Genomic DNA, 26009 nt, shown 5'->3' with positions numbered 1-26009 from the left:
CTAACACAGACTACTCAACGATTACTGTGGATTCTTTTAGATTCGTATTAGGTAAATGAGACTTTTATTAGAGTTTCATTATTGTCTAAGATACACAATGATTAAGATATATACACAATGATTAAGCTATACCTATCTGTAGAAGAAAAGAAACAATCATTACATCACTGGTCATGCATCACTAAATCCAGGCTTCCTTAGCGAAGCTAGGAGTTTCTTGACCAGGCAAGAAGCAATAATAATCATAATATACATACATAATAATATATGTACATCACTGGTCACTACATCCAAGCAAAGCTAGGAGTCTCTTGACCAGGAGAATAAAGAAAGATAATATACATACATCACTGGTCACACATCACCCAGGCTTTTTACATCAGCTGAGAGAAGCCCCTTTTTCAGCGAAGCCAGAGTCTCATGACCAGGAGCGATCTTTCTATGCGATAGTCTACCCTTAGATGAGCTTCTAATTTCACTGGCAAAAATTCCCCTTTTTATTAGGCTTAGAACTCATGTTCAGAGCTAAGGAAAATTACAGAATATTTAAGAATTTCTCTGTTTTGGTAAACAAGCCATACAAATTATGCTTGAATGTGGTCACATGTTTCTCTGTTCAGGTGGCCAGCCTGAACTCGAAACATGCTCTGCCTCCCCCTTCACATATCAAATTAATTAGAGCCGTCTCTTATCGTCTTCCACATTCCAAATCATTTTCACACAAACAGAATTATCACTTTAATGAGAGAGAGTGCACTGTCAGTCACTCAGAGTTCAAAAGCAATCTTTAAAATCCTATTACAGAGATGAATACCAGTTTTAAAAATTAAATATTTTCTTCTGCTTTTATTTCTATTTCAAGCACTACCAGTAAGGATTCTTAAATGTAACACTCAAAAAATTTGGAAAAAGAACTTTTGGATATGTGTGGGGAGTGAAGAGTCCTGTGGTGGTTAAGTCCCAAAAAGCAAGAATGTAGATGGTCTACAAGATTCAGAGTAGCGAACAAACTAGAAGGCAGACCAGGATAGTCTAAGATGAGTTTATTGATAGAGCAACAGAACAATAGGGGGTGCCAAATAGCCCGACTTCGCCAAGTTTTGCCCTGAATAGGGCTGCCTTAGGAGCTATAATTACTGTTAAATATAACCAACAAAATAAAAAAGTAAATAAAATACTAAACAGATAACTTACATCTTAATTGAACAATTAAATAATATTTGAACAAATAATTAAGACATTACTTAAAGCCACATACAAAAGCACTAGCAAATAACTAAGTCACAGACTTACTATCCACAAATATCATTCTTATAGGCAAACTTCTAACCATATTGACAATATACACTAAAAATGTCTAACATCTAACCACTAAAAATATCATAAGAAACTCCATCTAAGATACAACATTGTAGGGCACCAATGCTACTAAAAAAAAACCCAGAGGCACCAAAAATTGATCCATATACACAAGCCAGTGTGAAACAACTGCAGGCGCCAAGATTGAAACAACCTAAAAACAAAAATAAGAAATACTAAAATGAAAGGGTAGTTACAGCCGGTGCCAGAAAGACTTGCTCTTAAAACAGACTTTCATGGTAAATAATTACAGTGGCTACTGTCTCTCCCCCTCACAGCATGCAGTGCCGTGTTTATCAGCAGTTCATTGCGTCAGGTGATGCTCACTTAGTCACATTAAAAAAAAACTTACAATAAATTCATTTATAACAATAAATAATATATTTTAAATAAAGTCAAAGCATAAATCTAAAAGAAAAGTTTAAAAACACTCTTCAAAGGCATGCAACTGCATTGTTGTGTTGAAAACACTGAAATTGGAGTAATTTCACAAAAACACACAAGATGCATATCAAACGATAGGGTAGCTGAACTGCATCATTTTTATAATTTTATTTTGTTCAGTACGCTTAAAAATTATTTTTAAAATACCATGCATGAAGTCAAAAAAACAGCACAAAAAACAGCACAAAGGGCCTTTAAAAAGAAAAGGGACACAGTGCTTATGTTAAAAACCTTTAATAATCCAAATATATTCCTCCTTATGTAGTACAATGTTGAGCTCGCTCTCACTTCAAGAGTGAAATTCAGATTTTTTTAGAGACAACTTTGCAAGTCAACAGATGCACTGAATTTGTCTGTATAAGCCTTCTTGTCATTTGTGTGACCCCTGACGCAGGTGCGCTGGCACCGAAACACGGCCCATGGCAACAATCCATAATATTTGGCAGCAACTCATCGCCACCACAGGCACTGACCTGTGGGGTACCAAAAGGATTGATACTGCACCTATTCTGTTCAATATCTACCTTAAGCCACTAGCTGAGCTGATTCGGTCAATGGACACTCAGTTCTACATCTATGCGGATGATGTGCAGCTATTCGTACCCATTGAACCTGACTTACCTATAGCCCTGAATAAACTGATTAACATCAATTCAAGAATGGCGAAACACAACAAACTTTGCCTGAACCCAAGTAAAATAGAACTTCTCTAAGTCCCTAACACAAGTGGATACTTACCTGATATAAAAATCTATTTTGGGAAGTACGAACTCCTCCTTAAATCACGTCAGGAACCTTGGAATACAGTTAGATTCAACACTTAATCTGATTCCCCAATTCCAAGCAACCTTCAAGAGCTGCTTCTACTATTTGCGACAGCTACACTGCCTCGCTCCTTACATTGAGAAGGTAAATCTTATCCCAGTTGTGCTGTAATGCACTCTACAACAGTGTGACTACAAATGGCCAGCACCAGCTCCAATTGATTCAGAATACTGCAGCAAGATTCATACCGTGTTTCCCCGAAAATAAGACACTGTCTTATATTAATTTTTGCCCCCCAAATTGCGCTAGGTCTTATTTTCAGGGGCTGTCTTATTTTTCGGGGAAACATCGGGGTTGGATCGGGGTTGGCCCACTCGCCCTCCGTCGCTCCCGGAACTAACCTTAAACGCCTCTTTTCACCTTCGCAGCAGCAGGGCAGGCCACTCTTTCCTGCCATGTCCCGCCCTCGCCTGATGTAACGTCCGCGAGGGCGGGGCACAGAAGGAAGGAGAGGTCTGCCCTGCTGCTGCGAAGGTGAAAGGAGGCGTTTAAGGTTAGTTCCAGGAGCGACGGAGGGTGGGTGGAGGGGGGACCCAGCGATCTCGGGTGGGGGGGCGGCCCGGGGGTGGCCTTGCTGTCAAACAAAAATTTGCTAGGTCTTACTTTCGGGGGAGGCCTTATATCTACCAATTCAGGAAAACCTCTACTAGGTCTTATTTTCGGGGGATGTCTTACTTTCGGAGAAACAGGGTAGAAGGTTGCAAGCGACATGACCACATCACACCACTTTTGCAAAAACTTCATTGGCTAACAGTACAATACAGGGCTAAATTTAAAACTCTGTCTGATCTTCAAGGCCCTTAAAGGGAATGGGCCCGAGTACCTGAGGAATTGGATGATCCTCTCTACACATCTCCAGTGACACTAAGATCCTCTGAAGGACTATCACTAACCACACCCTCTCCAAAAGACATTACACGATGTGATACCCGCAAGCGAGTCTTCTCCGGAGTAGCCCCCACACTCTGGAATGCATTACCTGAAAAGCTTCACTTAACTCAAGATCATCTGTACTTCAGGAAGCAGGTGAAAGCTTGGCTCTTCAACCAGGCCTTTAATGGAACAAGTAACTAACTTGTTTCACTCACACACACAAGGAGTGACACAGGCTGTACATACTACAGCAGGTCATGTTTATCCACTCCTACCCTAGCTGAGATTTTTGTGCATCTCTCTGACCTCACGTGCACCTCTCTTTAAATTAGTCACCTTATTTTCTAACTCTTATTACTCTCTTACTTTTCTATAAGTTCCATCTTTGCTTATACCCTACACTGTCAATTAAAATGTTCTATTACGTATTGTTGACATTGTGCTGCTGTAATTGTCTATTGCTCATGTTTGATTTATTCTTAGTGTACACCGCCTTGAGTGAATTCCTTCAAAAAGGCTGTAAATAAATCATAATTAGATGCCATTATGTGTTACGTTGATAACCTAATTGTTTTTCCTTTAATGTTCTATAAAAATTGGTTGTAATGTCCTCCTCTCTTGATGTGAACTAGTTGGTTTCATTGAGATGATGTTGCTTGTTTTTTTTTTTCTTGAATTTCATTTCTGTACTCTTTCCATGATAAGGATATGTATAAAACTTTAATAAATAAATGTGAATAAGTGCAGTGTGATGCACAAGGTGTAAAAATACAAAATAACTGTATGTACTAGGGGGTGAGAGGCTGATCATGTACAGACCAGGAGAAAGACCTTGGAGTGATAGTGTCTGATGATCTAAAGGTAGTGAAATAGTGTGACAAAGTGGTGGCCATAGCCAGAAGGATGCTAGGCTGCATAGAGATACAAAACAAAACAAAAATCTCAGAATGTCACACATCCCACAAATGATATGGGACCTTTACATACCTAAGGCACAACCAACACACACCAAAGGACATACACTAGACATTATTGCATATAAATTCGACCCAGACTTAAACATTAAACCAGCAGATCCAAAATGGACACCCACACTGTGGTCAGATCATTACAAAGCATTCATCTCCCTCCAATGGCCAACGAAAACCACAATCAAAAAAACAAGAACGAAAAACCTACACCACAAGAGGAAAAATAGACCCGGTAATATTCTGGCAACAGATCTACCATAACGAATGGACAACAAAGGCAGACACAACAAAATTTCTCATAGAATGGGACGATAAATGCAAAACAATATTAGACAAAATCGCCCCAATTCAAACCAGAACCTCACATAGAAAGAACTCATTACCGTGGTTCAATGAAGAACTGAAAAAACTCAAAACATAAGTTAGGAAATTAGAACGCGCATGGACTAAAAGGAAAGACGATCCCTCACTTAATGAATGGAAACTAATCCGGAGAAAATATAAATACAACATAAGACAGACCAAAAGACTATATTACAAAAATGAAATTGGACCAAATTACAAGGACACACACAAACTTTTCCAACTCGTGAACAAGCTGCTAAATACCACTCCAGTCACGAACAACAGCACAGACACTCCAGAGGCAGAAAACCTCGCGAAATACTTCAAAGAGAAAATAATACAACTCCGACTCAAAATACCTACCAGCCCCATCGATTACGCTACTTTACTAGACTGCCTAGACCCGAACCCTGGAGAATACCCAGCAGATAGGATCTGGAATGAATTTGAAACAATATCGGAAGATCTTATCTCCCAAACGCTTAAAAGGTACGCCAAATCTCATTGCAAACTAGATATATGCCCAAATAACCTTATGAAATCAGCCCCCCAACACTTCATCAGAGATCTAACGAAACACGTGAACTTTATGCTACAAAATGAACTCTTCCCAAAGGAGAAAGGAAACATTCTACTCACCCCCATACCCAAAGACGCAAAGAAAAATGCGAGCGAACTAACCAACTATAGACCAGTTGCAGCCATTCCCTTAATAACCAAAATAACAGAAGGAATGGTAACCAAACAACTCACAGAATATCTAAACAAATTCTCAATACTGCACGACTCCCAATCAGGATTTCGTTCTAATCACAGTACTGAAACAGCATTAGTTACGCTCATGACGAAATTCAAACAAACGGTTGCAACCGGCAAGAACATATTACTTCTACAATTCGACATGTCCAGCGCCTTCGATATGGTTGACCATGGAATCCTACTACACATCCTGGAGTACTTCGGCATCGGAGGCAATGTTCTTAACTGGTTTAAAGGATTCTTAACCTCACGCTCATATCAAGTCACATCAAAATCGACTACATCAACCGCATGGACACCTGAATGCGGAGTTCCACAGGGATCTCCCCTTTCACCGACTATATTCAACCTAATGATGACACCTCTGGCCAAACAACTATCTAACCAGAACCTCAACCCATACATTTACGCCGATGATGTAACGATCTACATCCCATTCAATCAAGACCTAAGAGAAATTTCCAACGACATCAACCAAAGCCTGCACATCATGCATTCATGGGCAGATGCCTTTAAGTTAAAACTCAATGCAGAAAAAACCCAGTGCCTAGTACTTACCTCTCAATACAATACGAGCAAATTCACCACCATCAACACACCAAAGATAAACCTACCTATCTCGGACACCTTGAAAATTCTTGGTGTGACCATTGATCGGCACCTAACACTTGAGAATCACGCAAAAAACACAACCAAAAAGATGTTCCAATCAATGTAGAAATTAAAAAGAGTAAGACCATTCTTCCCGAGGACCGTCTTCCGTAATCTGGTTCAATCGTTAGTCCTCAGTCATCTAGATTACTGCAACTCACTCTACGCTGGCTGCAAGGAGCAAATACTCAAAAGACTCCAAACAGCCCAGAACACGGCAGCCAGACTCATATTTGGCAAACCAAAATATGAGAGTGCAAAACCCCTATGAGAGAAGTTACACTGGCTCTCACTCAAAGAGCGCATCACGTTCAAAGTATGTACCTTAGTACATAAAATCATCCATGGCGATGCCCCAGCATACATGTCAGACTTGATAGACCTACCATCCAGGAATGCTAAAAAATCTTCTCGCACATTTCTCAATCTTCATTTCCCCAACTGCAAAGGTCTAAAGTACAAACTAATGCACACATCAACCTTTTCTTATATGAGCGCACAGCTCTGGAACGCATTACCACGGAACCTGAAAGCGGTCCATGAACTAACCAACTTCCGGAAACTACTAAAGACCCATCTCTTCGACAAGACTTATCACAAAGACCAAGTCATGTGAAACTAACACTTATACCATGAATGTAAATCAATCCCTTGTGTCTCTTACTTTTATGCATTTCATTACCATCCAACACAAACCCTGCTGTAACTCCAGTTGCTTAACCTCTTCTCATTTCCACTATCCATGATGTATTGTAAGCCACATTGAGCCTGCAAAGAGGTGGGATAATGTGGGATACAAATGCAATAAATAATAATATAATACTGAAAAATATTTATAAAGTAATGATTATGTGCTCATAAGAATTAATGGAGCTGCCACTGACCAAGAAGGTCAACTAAACGTCCGCAAGATATAATCATTGCACGCAAAAGATTGCATAATGTCAGTGAAAAATGTGCTCTAAAGCGAAAATACTTTGAAAAAGAATGCTGCATAGAGATATAAAACAAAAAAAGACCTCAGAATGTTACACATCCCACAACTGATATAATACTGGAAAATATTTGTAAAGGGATAATTGTGTACTTATAACAATTAATGGAACTGCCACTGACCAACAAGGTCAACTAAACATCCATAAGATATAATCATTGCACACAAAAGATTGGATAATATGATAAATATTATTCAGTGAAACGTACTCTAAAGCAAAAATACTTTGGAAAAAAAAACTTATCTTAAATAAGACCGAAGAGACCCTTCAAATTTTTTTCCTTAAGGGCCTTGAAGATCAGACAGAGAGTTTTAAAACCTGAATACTTGAATAAACCCTAGAGATAAGAAGATGTTTAAATACTTCAAAGGTATTAATATACAAAAAAAATCTTATTCCAGAAATGAGGAAGCGGTAGTACCAGAGGGCATGAATTGAGGTTGTAGGGTGGTAGACTTAGGAGTTGCATCAGGAAATACTTCTTCAGGGAGAGGGTGGTGGATGCCTTGAGTGCTTTACTGGTGGAGATAATGGAGACAAATACAATGACGGAATTCAAAAATACGCAAGATAAACAGGATCCCTAAATAAAAAGCAGTTGGAATCAAAATAAAGGCACCACTCCTGGATTAACCACTTTTTTGAAGAGATTCCTCCAAGGCAGTATACAACATTATCTAATTTGCTGGCAGACTGCATCTCCTTCATTTATACCCAGGCTGGTGCTGACTCTAGGGGGTCATGTCATAGCTCATAAAGTCAGAGCCATGGCTGCATCCATAGCTGATCTGAGATCACCTCCATAGAGGAGATTTGCAAAGCTTCAACATGGTGATCTGTCCACACACTTCACATTTCACTACAAAAGCCATAATCTCCCAAAAACATGAATATATGCAACCCCCATGTCCAGCGACCCTCCTATCTCCCCTGCCCCCCCTCCTGCCACCCATGTCCAGCAACCCTCCTCTCTCCCCTGCCCCCCTCCAGCCACCCATGTCCAGCGACCCTCCTCTCTCCTCTGCCCCCCCTGCAGCCACCCATGTCCAGCGACCCCCTGCAGCCACCCATGTCCAGCGACCCTCCTCTCTTCCCTGCCCCCCCCCAGCCACCCATGTCCAGCGACCTTCCTCTGGACATGGATCAGCTGTGAGGCATGTCCCCCCCCCCCCCCCCCCGGGTTCTGAAGTTGACATCATAATGGCTATGGTGATGTCAGCCTGATCTATGGAGCCTAGCAGACCAACTCGGAATGAGCCACAGTCCCAGGCAAGTCAGAATGGAGGTGAGAATTATTATATAGGACTATGCCGACCAATATTTTAGGTTGGCTCACAGATTTTATTAATATTGTATTATCAGAAGGAATTTATCCACAGGAAATAGCTTGACTTCAATCCCTAAGGCTGTAGAAAGTGACCTTACACAAGTTGAAAATTTTAGACCTGTAGCTCTCATCCTATGGATGACAAAGCTCTTGGAGTTTGTTGTTAATATACAGTTTTCATCATACTTGGAGGACTCCATGTATTTACATCCTTCACAACATGGATTCCATCCAAATTACAGCACGGAAACAGTGCTCATTGTTGTAATAACTGAAATTAGGTGATTTTTATCTATGGAGAGAGAAGTAATCCTTCTATAGTTTGATATCTTAACAGCCTTTGACGCTATAGATCATGTGCTACTTTTGTATAGGTTGAGCGAAATGGGGATTGGAGGATCATTTCTTAGGTGCTTTTCTGTCTTTTGGGGGAAAAGACATTATAAAGTTATTAAACATGGTGAAGTTTCAGCAGGTTGGCAAGCAAACTGTGGTGTTCCCCAGGGGTCACCTTTATCATCGCAATTGTTTAATGTTTATATTAGCCACCTAGGGAAGAGTACTTAAAATTTTTAGATATTTTTTTCGCTGTCATATGCAAATGATATATTTTGTCATGTCCAGCTCAAGATTCCTTGGATAATACTTTTTGATTATTGAAATAATACATGCAAGTGGTTGAAAATTGGGCAACAGCAATTTTTTTTTAATTAAATACCCAAAAAGACTGAGGGGTCCATTTACTAAGGTGTACAGAAAATGGCTTGCGCTGGTGTAGATGGGTGTATTGAACGCGCGCCAGTATATGGCTAACTAATGAACTTGTGGTGCATATATATTCTGCTGGTTTTGCACATTCTTTTCTTTGTATTTAGAATGCAGGCTGAGGAGGAACGGGAAAAGAATGGATCTGAGGAGGATGATGATGAGAAACCAGGCAAGAGAGTCATGGGACCGAGAAAGAAATTCTGTTGGAATGAAACAGTCAGGTATGTAATATCAAATAGTAGTGTTTGCAGTGAGCTGTGCAATGCTTTTTTCTTTTGTTGTTGTTTTTTTCCTCTATTAGCAATAAGTATTGAATAAGGCACAACAAGTAGTCAGCATTACATGTTGCCAGGATAAAACACCTCTTCTGGAGCTCAGAACTGGTGTAAATTTCTGAGCATGCACAACCCTTGCTGCACAGATGGGGACAGAGTAGCTCAGTTGACTCCCAGATTGTGTAGCAATACATGCATACTTTGAAGGGTCACTAGCCAGAAGGCATAACTGTGAGTTTTTTTGTAGAACTTCCAAATATATAGTCAGTATTTCCATCTTTTTTTAAGCCTGAGAAATAAAATCATCACAAGACTGCTTGTATGGGCCCAGTGTTCTTTTCAGTCAGCTTGTTGTCCCTGGTCTACTTTAGGTGTCAAAGCCACATAATTTCCAGCCTTATTTTGTCCCACCAGACTTCCCATACCACATCACCAGTGTCCAAAAAAAAAAACAAAAAAACTTTCCCTTTCCATTACGTTCATTCCCACTATTCCAGGACAAGTGGGTAGTTATGTCCATCAACCAGCAGGTGGAGATACAGAATACAGAACTGAGCACCACTACATAGCTCCCTACTTGCAGCTCAGCTCCTCAGTATCTTCTATCTCTAGCAGGTGAATGAACAGACTTCCTCTGTCTCTGGTTCTGAGGCCTTGCTCCTGTCCTGGTCCAGTTGGTCAACTGGTTCCCAGTTGAGCATAGTGGGCAGACATACCTGGTGGTGCTTGGGTCCCTGTCGTGCTTTCCCCCCTGGAGTGTTCTGCGTTCTTATGGGAGCCTGCTCAGCAACCAGTCTGCTTCAGAAGATAAGGAACAGTGCAGGCAGTGCAGTGAGTTTGGCAGGCTGGTGGTGCTGTGCCCTGCCGTGACAAGGGAGTGGCTGTGTCCCCTGGGAGCATGGACCCGGGGTAGTGTGTTCTCTGCTGTGCTTTGGGCCTCAGGACGTCCTTGGGAGCGATTTGTGCTCACAATAAAAAAGAGCTTTATGGTTGTTGTACTGCGCTCCGGTTTAAAAAAAAAAAAGCGCACGAAAGACAAGCGAGTGTGTAGCACAGTGCGCCACATGCTTTCCCACGCTGCGACAATCTTGGTTCATGGCAGCCCCGCTGGGAGTGTGAGGAGCTGCCTGTCTTGCAGCGGGCGGGGTTCCTCCTCGAGTTGCTGCATGGTGTGCAGTCCAGTTCCCAAGTGGAGGGGTAGAGTTGGGGCTCACGCACACAGAGCGCCCTCAGTCGCAGCAATGCGTTTCTTGCAGCTCTGGTCCCCAGTGCAGCATCTTGGCGCTTCGCCTCAGAGGGAGGCAGGAATGGCAGCCATTTTGTTCTCTGCCAGCGCGAGGACCCCCCTGAGTCAGAGCTTGCCTTTCTGGGCTTGTTCTCTTGCTCTGCAAGACCTTGGACTGGTGCAAGTAGTCCCTTCTCCAGTGACCCTAGCATCTCCTGGGGGACAGGGGACAGGGATTTCCCTGCCGGCTCCCAGGAGTTCACAGCAGATAACACGTGGAGTCTTCATTTTGTTTTGCTGCAGTTGGGCTGCTCTCTGGGGTCTCCTCTGTCAGAGCCCTTGGTGGAGGGTGAGCTCCCTCTTGGGGAGGGGGATGACCCTCGGGTGCTCGATCTGTTTCAGCGGGGGGAGTTCAGCTCCCTGTTTTCGGTGGCGCTAGCAGGGCTTCCCATAGCGAAACCCTTGGGGTTCTCCGGAAGTCGGGCGACTAGCCTTGTGTAGGGCCACAGGGGCTTGTCCAAGGTGTTCCCCAGGTAATGGTCATTCAGGGCCCGTTTACCACAATGTACAGTGCACTTGACTCAGGCCTGCAGGTTGGGGGAACCATGGCCCACTTCTTTTCTCTAGTGCAGGGAGAAGGAAAAGCTCCGTTCCCTATATTGGACTCAGTGTCTGCAGCCACCTTGAATTTTCCCTTCCTGGTTGCTGGCAGCATTGCCTTGTGGAATCTGCTAGATGGGAAGCTGAATCAGACCTTGTAGCCCGTCTTGCAGGTGTTTGCATTAGGAGCTGCAGGCTTCTATCGGTAGCCCTTTGTCGTTCCCGCTGTGGGTTGTCTTCGGTCGAGGGCTGCGGCATGGGCCTGTTTGCAGTGGCAGCAGCAGTCTGTTCCTGGGGCAGTCCCTGGGCTGCCTGGTTGGAGGCACGTTTTGCCTGTCTGTTGGACGCTGTGTATGACATTCTTCGGGCTTCGACCTAGGGTATGTCTTTGGCATTCACCACAAGCTGTCAGTTCTGCCTGCACCGTAGGTGGTGATTGCCACCACCAAGGCCTGCGTGGTCAGGTTTGCACTTTGGGTCACCTTTCTCTTGGGTACACCCTCAGCGATTTGGTTCAGGAGCTCTGTGAGTCGGGCTCCAGCGTTTACCAGGGGACGTTCCTTGTTCTTGGACCGCCCTGTGGGCTTGGCAAGTGCCAGTTTTGTGTCAGCACTAAGGGTAGGCCTGGTCCTCAGAATTTTGGCCAGAGGGCTCGGTTTCGAGCCTGGCATTCTCCCATCCAGGGAACGGGGAATCAGGAAACAGCAGGGCACTCGGGGTGAGTGGCTGCTGTCTCCCGGCCATCCTTGGGTGAACTGGCTGGCTGGCCCATCTGGGTCAACATGGAGCCACTTTCGGGCATTTCAAGATGTGTGGACTACCTTCTCCTCAGCTTAGGTGCTGGATTTTCAGGGTGCTGGCGTCTGGCTGGTGTTCTCCCCTCTCTTCTTGCAGTCTCCTTGTCAGAGAGGGCCTCTGTCTGCTCAGAGCAGAAGAGCACTGGAGGTGCTGCTATCCTTTTGGGCCATTGTTCCTGTCCTTCCTGCCGAGCGCTGTTTGGGTCGGTACTCCATCCTTTTTGGGGTTCCCAGGAAGACGGGAACAGTGCAATCAATTCTGGATCTCAAGGGATCCACAGGTATCCATTTTCGGATGGCGACCCTAAGGTCTCTGATCGTCTCTGTTTGGGAGAGAAAGTTTCTCTCGATCTCGATCTCAGGGAGGCATACTTCTCTTTCCCGCTAAGGGCTGTCTTGGCAGTTCATTTCCTGTTCTGGACCCTGCCAGTTGGTTCCTTTTTGAGGTCATGCTCATAGTGGCAGTCTTTCTGCGGAGACACAGGTTTTTGTGTTCTACTGTACCTGGATGACTCCGGGCCTCTTCTTACCTAGCCTGAGTAGAGACCCCTTCAGCGCTGGTTCACCCCAGTTTTTTGTCTTGTTTGGATGTTTAATTTCAACAGGAGCAGGCTGGCACCAGTGCACCAACTTTTATTCCCGATGAGCATGAGTGTTTTTTCAGCGGGACAGCACTTTAAGTTAGCTTCCAAGTTTCTCGCTCCTACTTTGTCACTAGTTACAGGCCTGGTATTTCGTGCAGGTCCTTAGATCTATGGCAGCAGCCATGGAAGGGGTTCCTTCTTCTCTCATAAGGCCGCTTTAGGGGGCCCTGCTCAGCTGCTGGTCTCAGGTTTCAGAGAGCGGCGGCATCTGGCTCTTTTGCTCTCTGGCTGTCAGTCAGTGCATGAGGGGGTTGCTGCTTCCCCAGTCGTTGATAGTGGGAAGGTCCTCTTCGAGCCTGCTTTGGGAGGGTGGTGTCTAAGGATACCAGCTTCTCGGGCTGGGGAGTGCCCTTTGCTGGGGTTCCTTGGTGCAGGGCTCTTGGTCTCCAAGGAGGGCATTGGCCCTCTATCCTCTGGAGCTGTGTGCAGTGAGCCGAGCTCTGGATGCCTTTGCCCCACTGTTGGGAATGCTGCCGTTTGGGTCTTTCGGTCTTGCCTGCGGCGGTTGCCTTTTTTCACCTTGCAGGGGGGAACTCCTAGCAGTCTGCTGGCGGTGGAGTCCGGCTTGTTAATGGATGGGGCAGTGAGACTTTGGTCTCTCTCCTGGACGTGTGGCTACATCTTGGGTGGAGGCTTCGTTGTCTTCTCTGTTGGCTATCTGTAGGTCAGCGGCGTACGCTTCGCTGCATACTTTCAGTAAGTATAGTAGAATGGCTGGTGCCGCTCAGGCAGCAGCTACATTTGGGGTGTCGATTCTGCGTATTGCAGATTTGGCTTCCCACCCTCGTAGGGATAGCTTTTGAACATCCCACTTGTCCTGGAATAGTGGGAATGAACGTAATGGAAGGAGAAATTAGGTCTTACCTGATAATTTTCTTTCCATTAGTTCTTCATACTATTCCAGGAGCCCTCCCGTGGTGCGACGCCTTTGTTGGTGGCTCTATATATTGTCTTTGTATCCTGTTTTCCAGGGGCCTTATCTTTGAATGGTTCTTGGGGCCGGATATGTTGATTGCTGACCATGCTCCTGATTGGGTGTGTTTTCTTCCTTGCTTGAGGATGGATACTGAGGAGCTGAGCTGCTAGCAGGGAGCTATGTAGTGGTGCTCAGTTGTGAATTCTCGATCTCCACCTGCTGGTCAATGGACATAACTACCCACTAGTCCTGGAATAGTGTGAAGAACTAATGGAAAGAAAATTATCAGGTAAGACCTAATTTCTCCTTTCTGGACAACCTTGCTGCACTGGGATGTGCTGGTCACATCTTGCTTTATAGGGTGGTTCATTATCTTCAGCTGTCCTGACAATAGGTCATTCATATGTAGTCATTATTCCAGGTCTAGTAGCTGTGTGTAACCATCATGTCTTTCATATCCTATGGCTTCAGTTCACCTTTACTCCAGGCCATGGTCAAGTTGAATAGAGTCTGATAAGTGCACAGGTCACAGTTGGACAAGAGAGAATGCCTAAAAAAACCTCCATAAGCACCAAACAATGTTATCCATTAAATTAGTTCCATATTTTAACTTTTCTCTGTTAAATTATTTATTGTTTTTCAATTTTTTTATAACCACATTTATGTAGCACATTGTCCACCAGATGGCAGTTACTAAAAATAGAATGTTAGCAATCTAGCACTCGCTGAGAGGGGAAGTCATGGAAGAGGGAGGGAAAAGATTTTTATGTAAACGAAGATAGCAGTCAAGACTAAGGGCTTCAACTGAATTAACTTGATAGACTGTTTAGGATTTGTATTTAGATGTAGTGAAGGTGCAAGGAAGGTCAAAGCCATTGTGTTTAAGAGGTAAGGAGGAAGGTTAAAAAAAGAATTTAAGAAGCTTGTCGTAAAGGTAAAAAAACTCCAAGTAGAATTTTTTTCGGGTACATTAGAAACGGAAGCCTGTGAGATAGTCAGTTGAACTATTAGATCATCACAGAGTAAAAGGGACACACAACTTAGACAAGGCCATAGCGAAGAGTCTAAATGAATTCTTTGCTTTGATCTTTATTGAGGAGGAAATAAGGGAGCTACCTGTGCCAGAAATTGTTTTAAAGGTGAGGATATGGAGGAACTGAAACAAATCTCGGTGAACCTAGGAAATATAATAAGCTACATTTGACAAGCTAAAAAGCAGTAAATCACCTACACTGGATGGTATACATCTCAAGTACTGAAAGAATTGAAAAATGAAATTGCAAATCTATTATTAGTAATCTGTAACTTATCATTAAAACCATCCATGGTATCTCAAGGTTGACCAATATAGGAAACTAGACAAGTAAGCCTGACGTCAGTGCCTAGCAAAATCGTTGAAGCTATTATAAAGACCAAAATTACTGAACACACAAACATGGTTTAATGGGTCAGAACCAACATGGATTTGGCCAAGGGACCTCTTTTGAAGATATAAATATACTTGTGGATAAAGATGAGCCAGTCGATATAGGGGCTCATTTTCAAAGCATTTACACTCACAGAGTATCATAGTAACCTATGTGTGTCTAAGTGTATCTAGATTTTTAGAAAGCTTTCCAACAAAGTCTCTCGTGAAAGACTCCTGAGGAAATTAAAAAGCCATGGAATAGGAGGCAATATTCTATTGTGGATCAGGAACTGATTAAAATATTAGGGCTGCAAGTTAATTGTGCAAGACCCAAGAGGCAAGCAGAGTTTGGAAGTCTCAGTGAGTGGTTGAGACATGGGTGCAGGGATGAGGGAATTAGATTTGTTAGGAACTGGGCGATATTGTGGAAAAGGGGGGGCCTGGTCCGAGAGGATGGACTTCACCTTAACTGGGGTGGAACCAGGCTGCTGGAACTAACATTTGCAAAGGAGAAAGAGCAGTTTTTTTTTTGTTTTTTTTTTTGGGGGGGGGGGGGGGGGGAGCTGGTTCGGTGAGGATTATCCTTGAAGGGGATACTATTGAAACAGGACATTTAGGGAATCTCAAAGAGCGTTTTCAACAATGGTGAAAGATAGCCAGTAGGGGAGAGTTCAGTAAATGATGCAAATTATCCCTGTCAACTTCTAAGCAGCTGTAGTTGAAAGGAAAAAACACCATTTGAAGTGTCTGTATACAAATGCTAGAAGCCTAAAAAAATAAGATGGGAAAGTTAGATTATATAGAGGGAACTGAGTCAAACAAAATAAATATTCTACATGAAACAGCAGCGTGGTAGCCGTGTGGATAGAAATTCCGTGTGTGAAGAGGAGGAGTATACTGGTAGGGCTGTACTACCGTCCGCCAGGACAGAACAAATAGAAAGATGAAGAAATGTTTACAGAAATTAGGAAAGCTGACAAATTGGGCAACATTATAACAATGGGTGATTTCATTTACCCCAGTATTGACTAGATAAATGTCACAAAAGGGAGCTCTAACGAGATAAAAATTCGTAGACATAATAAATGACTGCTTGTTGGAGCAACTGGTCAAGAAACCTACGAGAGGGGGAGCTATTTTAGATCTAGTCCTTAGTGGTATGCAGGGTATAGTATGAGAGGTAACAGTGTTGGGTCTGCTGGGAAACAGTGTAACATGATCAAATTTGAGCTAATATCTGGAGTGAAGTCACAAAGGAAATCTACTGTAGCAGCATTTTATTTTCTAAAGAGTGACTATGATAAAATGAAGAAAATGGTTAAAAAGAAGCAAAAAGGTTTGGCTGAAAAGGTTAGGACTTTAAATCGGGCATGGATGTTGTTCAGAAATACCATCTTGGAAGCCCAGACCAGATGTATTCCACTTATTTACAAAGGTGGAAAGAAGAGCAAATGACAGCCAGCATGGTTAAAGGTGACATGAAAGAGGCTATAGAGTCAAAAGAACATCCTCCAAATAATGGAAGAAGGACCAGAATGAAAAAAATAAAAAGCAACATAAGCGCTGCCAAGTTAGTTGCAAAGCATCAATAAAGAAGGCTAAAAGAGAATGAACAGAAACTTGTCACAGAGGCAAAAACTCACAGGAACAGCTTTTTCAGGTACATCAGAATCTGAAAGCCTGTGAGAGCATCCATGGGTCCATTAGAACATGAAGGGGCAGACAGAACAGGAAGTTGCATCAGTGGGGAAGAGGGCAGGACACGGCAGAGGATGGGTTCCAGGTCCGGCTGCAGACAGTGTGTGTTTATGGCTGCTGCAGTTGGGTGAAGGAGACAGGTTTGGAAGTGCTGTGGGGGAAGTGGGAGAGGGTGTTTGAACCGGGGGCGGGGGGACAGGGAGGAGGAGCAGGAAAGATGCTGGACCCATAGGAGAGAGAGCTGCAGGACTCACTGGAGGGGGGGGGGGGTCAGGAGAGTTGCTGGACTGGCAGGAGGGGAGGGAGCAAGAGAAAATCCAAACCTGTAAGGTCTTGTAGGGGGAGGGGGCAAGAGATCATCTGAGCCTTCAGGGGGGAGGGGAGAGATGCTGGATGCACAGAGGTAGGGACATATGCTATGCTGGGTATGGGGGGATGAGAAAGAATAGAAGGAAAAGGGAGAGAGATGTTGTCCTGTGGAGATTGCTGGGTGGAGAGGAAATAGATGTACAAATTGAATTTTATGGGGAAAACTGTCCCATGGGTCCCCTCTGGTAGGCTGGTCAATTGCCTGCATACCAGAGAGGTCTTCCAGAAGGCTATCAGTAGTACCCTCAATCATCTGACTCCTTGTGGGTGTAAGGAAATATAAACACCTTCTCATACCCATCTTCACCCAAAAGATTAATTACTCCTTTGATTATGGTATAAGAAAGAGAGTGAGGATAAGCTGCAAAGATTTTAGGCTTTATTTTCCAACTCACCAAAGCAATACAAGGCAAGTAGATTCACAGACTGACAGCATCTCTGCATAGCATCTGGGAGTTCTCCAACCCCACCCAAATTCGCTGTTACATTTATACCCTTCTGGCTGCATTCAAATCAATGGGCTTCCATAGACTTCAATGTTAAACTTGTTTACTTCAAAACTTGCTTGACCGCAAGATGCTCACCGGAAAGCCTCCTCCTTTATCTCAACTGTTACTTCCCTATTTTCTTGCACCTGGCATTATCACAGAAAAACAAGTTTTTTTCTAACTTATAGCTGACAGGCTCCATTTGATTTTAGATTCCTTGACTATTCTTTTCCAATTTTAGGTCATTTAGGCCTCAATGTGGGCTAAAAGCTGTGTCCTGCTTTTCCAGCAAGCTTCCAGCCATACTAGCCATTACATCGTTGACCTGGCCAGGGTTTCTATATGACCTGAGCTCTAAGGTTTGGTCTTCCACCATTCCGGTGGGGGCCCCTGGCTGTACCATATTTCTACAAAATGCTGGGCCATGTTGGGCAGGGAGGATAGAGAGAAAAAAGAAGCTGGACTCAGGGAGAGATAAGGACACAGAAGGGAAATGTTGGACATGGGGACAGCATAGGATCAGGGACACAGAGGAAAATGGATATCGAGAAAGAAGAAATGTCATATGTACAGAAGGCCCTGACATGAAAGTACAGAGAAGACAGAACAAAGTAGAAACCATAGATGGTACTAATAAAATTAGAAAAAAAAATCAAATGACCAGATAATAAAAGTAGAAAAAACATTTTTATTTCTTATTGATTATAAAATGTCAGGTTTTGGAATGTATAACTGCCAGAGCTGGTATCAGACATGGCTGAGGTCCATGGCAGAAATTTGGGAAGGGACACCAAAGCTCTGTACCAGACTAAGCCTCCTTCAGGTTCAGGCAGGCTGGGGGCCCATTCTGGCCAAGGAGTCCTGTACAGTTGCCTTGATTGCACCCCGTTCCTATTACTATGCCTGACATCTGGTTAGTGGCATAGTAAGGGATGCCACTGTTTGCATCTGCTCAACCTTCCTCCCCCCTTCCCCTGGCACGCACCGCTTTCCAAACCCCGCCAGCAGATGTCATCCTGCCCATGAACTGTACCATCCACTCCCCTTCCCCCATGCAATGCTGGGTTTTTTGTACAACCAAGCATACGTGGGGGAGGCCTCCCTCATGCATACTAGAAAGGTAGGGGAGCAGACGGCATGGCACAGGCAGGAGGGCTTCCATTCGCAGGGCTTGGAACCCCCGCCAGCCAAACGCCTCAATTCTTTGGGGGGGGGGGGACTGGGGCTCCCACCGTGCCTCTGCCAAGGCAGCACCTGAGGCAGTTCGTCCTCCCCCCCCCCCCCTTACTACGCCACTGCATCTGGTATCTTTATATTTTGCACCTTATAAGGGGAATTCACCATTTTCTGTTTCTCTGATAGTAGTCTACATACAAGGTTCAACTTCTTGAAGTTTGTTTAATTTGTCTGCATACTAGTATTTCTAGTTTGCAGTCACTTAATCTGTATGTGGTATGTGTATTCTCCGAGGACAATCAGGGTTTCATATTCTTACGTGTGGGTAGGTGCCGATTCGTGTTGTCCAGTCTGGCATTTATGCCCAAGTAAAAAAACAGAGCTTTCTTAAGCACGAGCTGCGATCCACTGCACATGCATGAGTGCCTTCCCGCCCGCCAACAGAACGTGGTCCTCTAAGTTTTGGTTTTTCCACGTGAAGAGAAGCTGCCAAGAACATGGTAGTTTCATTTTTTCTGCGTGAAGGGAAGCTGCGTTTGCTTGGTCTCTCTTCACTTGTCTGGGTTAGAGCTTTATCAGAGTGCCTTCGGCCTTTATTTTTCTTCTTTTCTTTTGGTTTATTTCTTTAAAAGAAAAAAAAAAGTACCCTTATTGTTTTCTTTAGTCTTTTTTGCCCGCATTTCAGTTTCCTTTTATTTTCGTCATGATACTGGTCGGGAACCCATTTTTTTTGTGCCTCTTTTTCAGACACCATCGAGCCATTTGATTTGGCCGGCGAGGTCTTCCCGTCCATGTCCAGGAAGACTCCCAATGGCTTCAAGCATTGTACCCGGTGCAACCAGACCATCTCGGGAAAAGACACCCATTCTTGGTGTCTGCAGCGTCTTGAGACTGACCATAGCCCTGCTGTGTTCTCTGCCTTCATATGAAGAAGAGGCCCCAGGTTTCCCGGGAGGCTGAACATGAAAAAATTTTTTAGATCTAGGTCCAGTTCCTATACATCAACATCGAGGTCGGAGGTGTCTATGTCGACGTTTTCTCCGAGGACAAGCAGGCTGCTTGTTCTCACTGATGGGTGACGTCCGCGGAACCCCCTCCAATCGGAATCTTCACTAGCAAAGACGTTTGCTAGCCCTCATGCGCACCGCGCATGCGCGATCGTCTTCCCGCCCGAACCGGCTCGTGTTCGTCAGTCTTCTTTTGTCCGCGCTCGGGACGGTCGTGTTTTGCCGCCGTTTCGTGCCCCTCAGAAGACCTCGCGCGTCTTTCGCGGTTTTTCTACTTTTTTCTCTCTGTTTGTTAAAAAAAAAAAGAGGATTCCCCTTTTTCCCGTATTTCTAGCTTTTTCCCAGCGTAAGTATCCTTTCGCTTTCGGGAGCGGCCTTGTTGGCCGCCCGTATGGGTTTTTCTCCCTTTTTTTTCAGTGCCTATTGTCATCGCGAATTTTGATTTCGCCGGCATGATTTTTCCGCCCATGTCATCGAAGCCTTCCAGCGGCTTCAAGAAGTGCATCCAGTGCACCCAGATAATCTCGCTCACTGATAGGCACGCTTCGTGTCTTCAGTGTCTGGGGGCTGGGCACCGCCCGCAGGCCTGTAGTCTTTGTGCTCTTTTGCAAAAGAGGACTCGGGTAGCGAGATTAGCCCAGTGGAACGTTCTGTTCTCCGGTGCTTCGACGGCAACAGCATCTCGGGATTTGTCGAGTGCATCGGCGTCTGCAGGACCGAAGTCTTCGGGGAGTGCATCGGCATCGAGGCGTATTCCTCCTGCATCGACGGTACCGAGACTTCGGAAGAGTGCATCGGCGTCGGTGGTACCGGGACCCCCGCTGGTGCTGATGTCGTCGGACGGTGGTGCTTCGTCTGGAGTGCAGGTGAGGGCTGTCCATTTCCCTGCTGGTGGCGGTGAGCCTTCGGGTAGGTCTCCTCCTGCCCTGAGGGCTCCTGCGGTACAGACCCCCCGGGATCGACCTTCTTCGGCCCCGAGGAAGCGACGTCTGGATTCAACATCCTCATCGGTACCGGGGAGCTCCGGTGACATGCTTCACTCGAAGAAGTCGAAGAAGCATCATCACCGGTCACCTTCCCGAATTGGTACCGGGAGCTCTGGGTCGCCGAGGGAGTCGGCACCAAGCAGGCATTGGCACCGGGAGGACCGCTCACCCTCCATCCAGGAGGTGTCGATGCGCTCTACCCCGGACAGCCCAGTACCGCCTCCGTGCCCGGAACAGATTTTGACTTCGACGCCTGCACCGGCTTCTCAGCCTTTCTCCACAGCCGTTCTGCACGAGAGTCTCCGGGCCGTTCTTCCTGGCATCCTGGAAGAGTTGTTGTGCCCTTCTCCGGTACTGGGGGTGCCTGTCGAGACGGGCGCTGCTTCAGACGCAGGTTCGTGAACTTGTGTCTGATACCGACGACGAGGCCTCATGGGAGGAAGAGGAGGACATCAGATATTTCTCTGACGAGGAGTCTGATGGTCTTCAATCTGACCCCACTCCCTCCCCTGAAAGGCAGCTTTCTCCTCCCGAGAGTCTGTCTTTCTCGGCCTTTGTCCGGGAGATGTCTACGGCCATCCCCTTCCCGGTGGTCGTGGAGGATGAGCCAAGGGCTGAGATGTTTGAGCTCTTGGACTATCCTTCTCCACCTAAGGAAGCGTCCACAGTACCCATGCATCATGTCCTGAAAAAGACATTGCTGGCGAACTGGACCAAGCCACTAACTAATCCCCACATTCCCAAAAAGATCGAATCCCAGTATCGGATCCATGGGGACCCAGAGCTGATGCGCACTCAGTTGCCTCACGACTCTGGTGTGGTGGATCTGGCCCTAAAGAAGGCTAAGAGTTCTAGGGAGCATGCTTCGGCGCCCCCGGGCAAAGACCCCCAGAACCTTAGACTCCTTTGGGAGGAAGGCCTATTATTCTTCCATGCTCGTGGCCAAGATTCAATCATACCAGCTCTACACGAGCATCCATATGCGGAACAATGTGTGGCAGCTGGCGGACTTGGTGGACAAGCTCCCTTCTGAGCAAGTCAAGCCGTTTCAGGAGGTGGTCAGGCAGCTGAAGGCATGTAGGAAATTCCTTGCCAGAGGGGTATGTGATACCTTTGATGTTGTGTTCAGGGCCGCTGCTCAAAGTGTGGTGATGCGCAGACTCTCATGGCTGCGTGCCTCCGACCTGGAGAATAGGATCCAGCAGCGGATTGCAGACTCCCCTTGCCATGCGGATAACATTTTTGGAGAAAAGGTCGAACAGGTGGTAGAACAGCTCCACCAGCGGGATAACGCTTTCGACAAATTCTCCTGCCGGCAGCCTTCAGCATCTACCTCATCAGGTAGACGTTTTTATGGGGGAAGGAGGGCTGTTCCCTACTCTTCTGGTAAGCGAAGGTACAATCCTCCTTCTTGACAGCCTGCGGCCCAGGAAAAGCCCCAGCGCGCTCGCTCTCGTCAGCAGCGTGCGCCTCAGCAAGGCCCCACAGCTCCCCAGCAAAAGCAGGGGGCGAGCTTTTGACTGGCTCCAGCAGAGCATAGCCGAGATCAAAGTGTCCGTGCCGGACGACCTGCCGGTTGGGGGGAGGTTGAAAGTTTTTCACCAGAGGTGGCCTCTTATAACCTCCGACCGTTGGGTTCTTCAAATAGTCCGGCAGGGATACGCCCTCCATTTGGCCTCCATGCCTCCAAATTGCCCACCGGGAGCTCAGTCTTTCAGCTTCCAGCACAAGCAGGTACTTGCAGAGGAACTCTCCGCCCTTCTCAGCGCCAATGCGGTCGAGCCCGTGCCACCGGGGCAAGAGGGGCTGGGATTCTATTCCAGGTACTTCCTTGTGGAAAAGAAAGCAGGGGGGATGCGTCCCATCCTAGACCTAAGGGCCCTGAACAAATATCTGGTCAAGGAAAAGTTCAGGATGCTTTCCCTGGGCACCCTTCTTCCCATGATTCAGGAAAAAGATTGGCTATGCTCTCTGGACTTAAAGGATGCTTACACGCATATTCCGATACTGCCAGCTCACAGACAGTATCCTCGATTCCGTCTGGGAACACGTCACTTCCAGTACTGTGTGCTACCCTTTGGGCTCACCTCTGCGCCCAGGGTGTTCACGAAGTGCTTGGCTGTGGTAGCAGCAGCGCTCCGCAGGCTTGGAGTGCACGTGTTCCCTTATCTCGACGATTGGCTGGTGAAGAACACATCCGAGGCAGGAGCACTACAGTCCATGCAGATGACTATTCGACTCCTGGAGCTACTGGGGTTTGTGATAAATTATCCAAAGTCCCATCTTCTCCCAGTACAGAGACTCGAATTCATAGGAGCTCTGCTGGATTCTCGGACGGCTCGTGCCTATCTTCCGGAGACAAGGGTCAACAATCTGTTGTCCCTCATCTCCCGGGTGCGAGCGTCCCAGCAGATCACAGCTCGGCAGATGTTGAGATTGCTCGGCCACATGGCCTCCACAGTTCATGTGACTCCCATGGCTCGTCTTCGCATGCGATCTGCTCAATGAACCCTAGCTTCCCAGAGGTTTCAGGCTGCTGCGGATCTAGAGGACGTGATCCACCTGTCCACGAGTTTTCTCGAATCCCTGCACTGGTGGACGATTTGGTCCAATTTGACTCTGGGACGCCCTTTCCAAATTCCTCAGCCGCAAAAAGAGCTGACTACGGTTGCGTCTCTCCTGCGGTGGGGAACTCATGTCGATGGGCTTCACACCCAGGGAAGCTGGTCCCTCCAGGAACAAGGTCTGCAGATCAATCTCCTGGAGTTGCGAGCGGTCTGGAATGCTCTGAAGGCTTTCAGAGATCGGCTGTCCCATCAAATTATCCAAATTCAGACAGACAACCAGGTTGCCATGTATTACATCAACAAGCAGGGGGGCACCGGATCTCGCCCCCTGTGTCAGGAAGCAGTCAGCATGTGGCTGTGGGCTCGCCGTTACAGCATGTTTCTCCAAGCCACATATCTGGCAGGCGTAAACAACAGTCTGGCCGACAGGCTGAGCAGGGTTATGCAACCTCACGAGTGGTCGCTCAACTCCAGAGTAGTGCACCGGATCTTCCAAGTGTGGGGCACCCCCCTTGGTAGATCTCTTTGCATCTCAAGCCAACCACAAGGTCCCTCAGTTCTGTTCCAGACTTCAGGCCCACAGCCGACTGGCATCGGATGCCTTCCTCCTGGATTGGGGGGAGGGCCTGCTGTATGCTTATCCTCCTATACCTCTGGTGGGGAAGACTTTGCTGAAACTCAAGCAGGACCGAGGCACCATGATTCTGATTGCTCCTTTTTGGCCGCGTCAGATCTGGTTCCCTCTTCTTCTGGAGTTGTCCTCCGAAGAACTGTGGAGATTGGAGTGTTTTCTGACCCTCATCACCCAGAACGAAGGGGTGCTTCTGCATCCCAACCTTCAGTCTCTGGCTCTCATGGCCTGGATGTTGAGAGCGTAGACTTTGCCTCCTTGGGTCTGTTGGAGGGTGTCTCTTGTGTCTTGCTTGCTTCCAGTAAAGATTCCACTAAGAGGAGTTACTTCTTTTTATGGAGGAGGTTTGCTGTCTGGTGTGACAGCAAGGCCTTAGATCCTCGCTCTTGTCCTACACAGACCCTGCTTGACTACCTTCTGCACTTGTCTGAGTCTGGTCTAAAGACCAACTCTGTAAGGGTTCACCTTAGCGCAATCAGTGCATACCGTTACCGTGTGGAAGGTAAGCCGATCTCAGGACAGCCTTTAGTTGTTCGCTTTATGAGAGGTTTGCTTTTGTCAAAGCCCCCCGTCAAACCTCCTACAGTGTCATGGGATCTCAATGTCGTTCTCACCCAGCTGATGAAACCTCCTTTTGAGCCACTGAATTCCTGCCATCTGAAGTACTTGACCTGGAAGGTCATTTTCTTGGTGGCAGTTACTTCAGCTCGTAGAGTCAGTGAGCTTCAGGCCCTGGTAGCCCATGCTCCTTACACCAAATTTCATCATAATAGAGTAGTCCTCCGCACTCACCCTAAGTTCTTGCCGAAGGTGGTGTCGGAGTTCCATCTGAACCAGTCAGTTGTCTTGCCAACATTCTTTCCCTGTCCGCATTCCTGCCCTGCTGAACGTCAGCTGCACACGTTGGACTGCAAAAGAGCATTGGCCTTTTATCTGGAGCGGACACAGCCCAACAGACAGTCCGCCCAAATGTTTGTTTCTTTTGATCCCAACAGGAGGGGAGTGGCTGTGGGGAAACGTACCTTATCAAATTGGCTAGCAGACTGCATTTCCTTCACTTACGCCCAGGCTGGGCTGGCTCTTGAGGGTCATGTCACGGCATACAATGTTAGAGCCATGGCAGCGTCAGTGGCCCACTTGAAGTCGGCCACTATTGAAGAGATTTGCAAGGCTGCGACGTGGGCATCTGTCCATACATTCACATCTCATTACTGCCTGCAGCAGGATACCCGACGCGACAGTCGGTTCGGGCAGTCGGTGCTTCAGAATCTGTTTGGGGTTTAGAATCCAACTCTACCCCCCTAGGCCCATTTTTTGTTCTGTTCCAGGCTACACTCTCTGTTAGTTGTTAAAATGTTAGGTCAATCTCAGTTATGTCCTTGCTGTTGCGAGGCCCAATTGACCATGTTTGTTGTTTTGAATGAGCCTGGGGGCTAGGGATACCCCATCAGTGAGAACAAGCAGCCTGCTTGTCCTCGGAGAAAGCGAATGCTACATACCTGTATAAGGTATTCTCCAAGGACAGCAGGCTGATTGTTCTCAGAAACCCGCCCACCTCCCCTTTGGAGTTGTGTTTTCCCTTGTCTTTGTCCTGCTACATATGGGACTGACGAACACGAGCCGGTTCGGGTGGGAAGACGGTCGCACATGCGCGGTGCGCATGGGCACGCGAGGGCTAGCAAACGTCTTTGCTAGTGAAGATTCCGATTGGAGGGGGTTCCGTGGACGTCACCCATCAGTGAGAACAATCAGCCTGCTGTCCTCGGAGAATACCTTCTACAGGTATGTAGCATTCGCTTTATTGTCGCACTGGGAGTATTGGTAAGCGTGACTGCTTCGAGACCTCAACACACTTGGGAGCAGTGAGGCATCAAGTGGGTATCCACCTGTCTTGAAGCATCCAGC

The 26009-nt window shown here is 46.3% G+C and overlaps 1 protein-coding gene across 2 annotated transcripts in view; it reads left to right on the top strand.

Moving 5' to 3' along the window:
- UBN2 (ubinuclein 2) overlaps positions 1 to 26009 on the top strand; it is a 371797-nt gene that overhangs the window by 182303 nt on the left and 163485 nt on the right. For both annotated transcript variants that reach the window (XM_030207117.1, XM_030207109.1), the window contains exon 8: positions 9425 to 9538. In XM_030207117.1, coding sequence (XP_030062977.1) covers positions 9425 to 9538 — 114 coding nt within the window. The remainder of the gene's footprint in view (positions 1 to 9424; positions 9539 to 26009) is intronic.

Source organism: Microcaecilia unicolor, chromosome 1, assembly GCF_901765095.1.
Source record: "Microcaecilia unicolor chromosome 1, aMicUni1.1, whole genome shotgun sequence".
Taxonomy (NCBI): domain Eukaryota; kingdom Metazoa; phylum Chordata; class Amphibia; order Gymnophiona; family Siphonopidae; genus Microcaecilia; species Microcaecilia unicolor.
This window is presented reverse-complemented; position numbering and strand designations above follow the sequence as displayed.